Genomic DNA, 6,008 nt, shown 5'->3' with positions numbered 1-6,008 from the left:
AATTGGTTAGGGCCGGGCCTGGGTGCTGGTAAACGAAGATTTGGAAGGAAGGGAGATTCAAGCCGTTCACAATATGGAATTCTTCTTGTTTTGCATGACAAAAGACATGCCTTAGGACAAGTAGCTACAAAGCGTTATTTTGATTTCAACTTGCATGCAGAACACATAGAGCATGTTTCAAAGTGTGTCGCTTATCGTTTTTATACACAGTTTGTCAGCAGGGCTACAGCGCTGCGTAAGTTTGGATTGGTGCACAAGGCTCCTCCTGCGCCATTTACATCCAGTCCAGAGTTCGCATTTCCTAGGGACTTCTGATTGAGCCTTCTCTCCCTTTAGATGGTCCCAGTGAACGTCACCAGTCAGGAACCACTGAAGCGGATCCCTCACCTGCAGAAAAAGACCGGAAGAAGCCGTGTCAAAGTTCACCGTTTAACTCCACAGCTGCAATGCATTTCCAAATAAAACACATACTTCGTCTGGCAGACTGCGCTTCTGTTCAGCGAACTCAGGGGGAAACTGTGGACTGTTTCAGCAGTACAACGAGGCGCAAGAGAACACGGAGCGCACGCATCTGCAGACACCAAGTATTTCGCCCTGCAGTTCTGCAAAAACTATGCATCCGAAGCTGCGTACAGAGGAGCCTTCGCCACAGCGAGGGACAACCCCGAGAAATTCTGGGGTGAAATGGGACAAGACATAAAGTGGTTTGAGCCATGGAGTAAAACTGTGCACATCGAGGATCCAGTGTTCCCAGACTGGTAGGTTTCACTCTAAAAGCGAACGACGCAGTAAGAAAACGATTCGCGATGTGGACCCAAACTCTGACACTAGAACAAACTGTGAACTTGAGAAAAACAACAACCATTTATGGCCCTTATTAATACATTCACTAAATCGCCCTGCAACAAAAAAGCTCATGACGTCAGTTATGATTATCACATCCAGGGAAGACTGGAGTTAAGGAAGTAACAGGTAGGCTTTGCATGACACCCGTGGTTTCACTTTAAGAGGCCCACTATCTCGTGGTTTCACTTTAAGAGGCCCACTATCTGCTGGTCTCACTTCACCTGATCACTGGTGCGGCGCTGTTTTGATTATTAGATCAGTCCAGTTGAAATTCCATGCTTTTTATCCAAGGAGATAAAGCACCAAAGACACAGGGCAAATTACGCAGACAAACCAGTCCTGTTCTGTTTGCTGTGTAAAAAGATGTTTGTTACACGTTTGATTGTAGTTGGACAAAAAACAACAAACTTTAAATGTAAGCTGCATACAAAATGAATCTTCAGATTTCTGTGGTGGTGAGTACAAGACCAACAGGGAGAAATAAGACCCAAGAAGAGAAATAAGTTCATCATTTATATAATTGGTCATATAAAAAGTTGTAGCAGGTATTATTACATTTGACAAAATAACCCTTCAAAATAGTTTAAAAGACTTTATATTTGGTGTTCAAGTAAATAACGGGATGTTTAAAACGTGGTTAAAAGTGTTTGTTTTTTTTTTTGTTGCTGCAAACACCACATTTACACTTGCCAGATGTTTTTGGAAGGCAAGATAAAAGATGCACCACACCTCCTTCCTGCACTGGGAATGATTATCTTAGGTGGGTGGGGTCGTCAGTTCCACCATCTAGCATGGTTAGGAAAGCCAAATCTGCCTGAACCTCTTGTTTAAACAGAGGATACTGCCAGTTTTTCTGGCTTTCAGAACAGCCAGACACCATCTGCTCAGCCTGCTTGCTGCGCTTTCCATAAAATGACTGTTGCCTTATCTTGTCCAGTGATTGGATGTGTGCAAAGGCATCTGCTTATGTTTTTCCTTGCTTTTGACTTCATCAAGTTGTGTTGCATGTTTGACTAAAAGGAAAGAAATCAAACAGCCAAAAACGCATAAGATGACAGAGTGCACGCAAGCAGGAAGTTGGGTTGACGGGCAGGTAGGTCATCCAGTGTTTTGCTTGGGACAAGTAAAATGATTGGTCAGGCTTTTTCAGTCCTGCTGCCACAAATGACAGATATTTCTCTTTATGTTGTCAGTGTATTTAATTCATTCATTGCCATTAGGACAAAAAGAGATCTTCAAGATATGCAATAAAAATGCTTCTGAAAAGAATCAGCAGCTCTACCTTTGAGAAACCTATAGTATGTGAAGTTGTGCATTTAAAAGCAGAAATGTTGTTCATACAGTATTTGATCTTGGTGCATGCTGGTTGATTATGTTTGCTTCTGTCAGGTTCGTTGGAGGGAAGTTGAACATGTGCTACAACGCCGTGGATCGTCATGTAGAGAGCGGCCGTGGAGAGCAGCCTGCAGTCATCTATGACAGCCCAGTGACTGGTACTAAACAGATCATCACTTTCAAGGAACTGCAGTACCAGGTAAGCCGAATTTTTACACCAGAAGTCACAGAACCTGATATCACAAGCATGGAGTTACTCTGTTAAAGCCTGATCTGGAAGATCTGGAATTATGATAATGTGTGGTTTAAAAAAAAAAAAAAGCATATGGTGAAACATGCACGTGATCCTTGGCTGGATTTTCAGCACTGAAAATACAATTTGGCAGTGTTGCAGCAACAGTAAATAAAGTAAGTATAATAAATAAAGTTTTTCTGCAGGATTGAGCTAGCATTAAAATGGTAGGGAAATGATTAACTTCACTGACATTTGGGCAGATGTTTCAGTACAGTCAAGAACCAGTTGGACTGTTTTGTAATTGAAATGCATTTTTAAATGAACAGCCTCAGTTTCTTTTTACTGGTCTTTGACCATTAATCAAAGGGGCAATTTAATTTAGCTTACAGAGCGTTCTTTGATTTGACAGTTTGTCTGACAAATTACTGCTGAAATTTAGAGTTTTCCCACATTATTAACCCAGAAAATGTGCACAAAATGCACAGTAAAGACCCAGATACACAATATATCTTTTTAGCATATTTGGGTTACTGGTATGTTTGTTATTGTAGTTTTCTAAAATGCGTTTTAAGCTGACCTTTGAAAGAGTGCAGTCTGGATTTAGTCAAAATGCTTGTTGATGTTCACTACTCTGCATTGTCTTCTCTCTGTGTCAATCCAGGTGTCCAGGTTAGCTGGAGTCCTGGTGAAGCATGGGGTACAGAAAGGAGACCTGGTGGTCATCTATATGCCCATGGTGCCCCAGGCCATGTTCACCATGCTCGCCTGCGCTCGGATCGGTGCCCCACACAGCCTCATCTTTGGCGGCTTTGCTTCCAAAGAGCTTTCTGTCCGCATCAATCATGCCAAGGTTAGAAAATCTTTTTATTCATGTTGTGGCTAAGATTTAGCTTTTTGCCAGTCAGGACCACAGGACTACATTGTATTTATTAATTCTGTGTCAACCCTCAATACCATGGCCCCTCATTAAACTGAGGACACACTCATTGCTTCTTTTATTTAATGATACAGGGCCCGGCTGCAACTAATAATTTTCTTGTCTAATTTTATTGCTTTGTTAATAATTCATTCATCCTGCAAACTATCTGAAACACTGAAAGCCAATGGTGTCTGAGGCTAACTTGCTTTTAAGCTCAGAATTAATCATTCACAGTGGAACGTGCTTTGCCTTTTTCCCCAAATACACACAATCAGACCAAGTTTATGGATGAACCTGACGCTTTGACAGGGAATGTTTCTGAAGAGAACAATCTCTGTTGACTGATGTGTTTACACAACCATAAATCTGAAGAAATGCAGCACTATTAAGTGTTTCCACCAGCTACTTGGTCAAGTGTTTAAAGAGACTGTTCATGCTAAATATTGCGGTCTGTGTTATTTTTCAATGAATAGTTAATAGAGTTCTCGTAGTGTATGTTCAAGGATTGGCACAGAAATTAATCTCCCTTTGTACTTCAGAAGTAAAGCAAATAGGAGCAAGTGAATGCTCCTTGTTCAGCCCTATGGAGAAAATGAACTACCCATGACTGTTTGTATATCTCTAATAGTAGTGCCCTATGAAGGCATGTTCCTCAAATATTACAATCTGAAAAGTGCCAGCTCATGCTGCTGATTTGATTTATTATGGAATTGATATTGCATGTTAAACAGGCTTATGAGAACTGATTTTCAGCTGACACTGGAGCGCTGCCACAAGCAAGACACTCTTGCTACTAATGTCCTCATGAAAATGCAGCAAAGCAGGTTTTCAGTTAACTGTGCTGGGAGCACTGGCAGCTGGTTCTAATATAGCCATAAAAAATAATAATGAAAGTTCTTGACATTTGAACACGATCTGATTTGATCCCCCCCCTTGATTTCCATTTTTTCCAGCCTAAGATGATGGTTACGGCCTCATTTGGCATCGAGCCAGGCAGAAGGGTAGCGTACATCCCACTGGTGGAGAAGGCCTTGGAGCTGAGCTCTCACCAACCCGCTAAAATTCTCATCTACAACAGGCCTAACATGGTAAGAACATCGACTATATAGAGTATTCACACCATGACAGCTCCCAGGAGTGAAGCCACTGCGACACAGTTGCTCCCTGATGCCTGGTTGCAATATGGGTCATAAACCCCTCCTCCTTCATGGTAGCGGATGGGACATGAGCCAAAACTCAAAGTACAAATCAGATACATTTTCCCCAGAGGTTACTTGTTTTAGGTGGATATTATCATGGATTGTCCATTCAATATGCCAGTGGGTAAGAAGCACAAAGGACTGTAAAGCTACATTTCACCAAGTGGTGTCATTTCTAAACTTGCTGGTTATGTGATCTGGCAGCTATATGTAAATCTAATCAGTTCAGTCATTGTATGGTGGCTGATGGGAGAGAAAGTTTTCCTAAGACTCAGGGCTTTTGTTATTTATTCATTAAACTGAATCTAAAGCATTGAATTTTAAAGGCTTGTTGCCTAGAATTGGCCATACATATATGAAAGTATTACAAATCCTGCCTTTGAATGATGAGGTGAAATGATATATACAGAAGCTGCTTCAAGTAGGCTGAAAAATATGTGTGCAGTTTGAAAGGAGTCTGAACAAGAATAATTACAAGGCACATTTATACATTAATATGGTGACAGCAAAGTGAAAAGGCACTGAAGTTGGAGGTTTGGGAAAATCATTTTTAAAATAGTTTGCACATTGATGCAGTTGTTCAATTTCACCCTCTTTATTTATTTATTCATTCATTCTCTATCTGCCACATCTAAGTTGGTTCAACTATCGCTATTGGCTATTCCATGGTTTTGTTGTGCTCTTGAACATTACATGAGTTATTTTAATCTGGTTTGGGCTGTACAGCCTTGTCTATCAGTGCTTTATCTGGTGAGTGAAGAGATAAATACACATGGTGTACCAGTGAATTTGGTGAGGTACTTTTCACAGGAAATTCATTGGAAAGTCAACCCCTTTAAAGTCACGTGGAGCACCACTTTGAAGGTTGTTCCAATTGATTTATTCATTTCTGGATTCAATAACCAAGTGGAACACAGCCTCCGACATGAATGCCTTTTTTAAATCAGCTAAGTCCTTCTCTGTCGTGGCTTTGGGTGAAGTGAGTAAAAGGCAAAGTATTTTAGATGGCTGGAGGTTTTGTGTGATGTCTGTACTTTGCCTCAAGAGTCTGTGTAATATTGGTGATGCCTCAGTATTGAGTCTTTTCTCTGAAGAGGAAAGAAATGATCATAGCTTTTCTTTAGCCTCCTGGGATGGTGACATTTAAGTATCAAAGAGATTCACAAAAGTTTGAAGTGAAACTGATGTCAGCAACAGAAGATGTAAGAGCCTTACACTGTGACCCCCACTGATTGCATATATAAAAGCTAGACAAACCCACCGTGACTTCACCCACTGGTTTTCTGAAGGGCGGTTTTGAAGTTTAAGTCTGGTTTCGCCATATTGGTAGTGCTTCACTCTGACTGCTAATCCAAAAATGGACAAAGAGGTGCAGCTGAGGTGGGCTGAATGGACAGAATGAAGCTAGCCACCAGTGGCACGACCTTCCCGTCTGTCACTCAGAGAAAACGCTCTCAGTATAATTTAAAAAAAA

General features: G+C 41.1%; 1 protein-coding gene across 2 annotated transcripts in view; it reads left to right on the top strand.

Annotated features, from left to right (window-relative positions):
- The first annotated feature begins 508 nt into the window (after positions 1-508).
- acss3 (acyl-CoA synthetase short chain family member 3) overlaps positions 509-6,008 on the top strand; it is a 34,296-nt gene continuing 28,796 nt past the window's right edge. The window contains exons 1-4 of one of the 2 annotated variants that reach the window (XM_020613691.1): positions 509-758; positions 2,236-2,380; positions 3,078-3,266; positions 4,289-4,423. In XM_020613691.1, the coding sequence (XP_020469347.1) occupies positions 685-758; positions 2,236-2,380; positions 3,078-3,266; positions 4,289-4,423 (543 nt within the window). In that variant the 5' untranslated portion in view covers positions 509-684. Of the gene's footprint in view, positions 759-779; positions 973-2,235; positions 2,381-3,077; positions 3,267-4,288; positions 4,424-6,008 lie in introns of those variants that run through there. The other variant, XM_020613692.1, reaches the window with a different exon arrangement.

Source organism: Monopterus albus, unplaced genomic scaffold (assembly GCF_001952655.1).
Source record: "Monopterus albus unplaced genomic scaffold, M_albus_1.0 scaffold136.1, whole genome shotgun sequence".
Taxonomy (NCBI): domain Eukaryota; kingdom Metazoa; phylum Chordata; class Actinopteri; order Synbranchiformes; family Synbranchidae; genus Monopterus; species Monopterus albus.
This window is presented reverse-complemented; position numbering and strand designations above follow the sequence as displayed.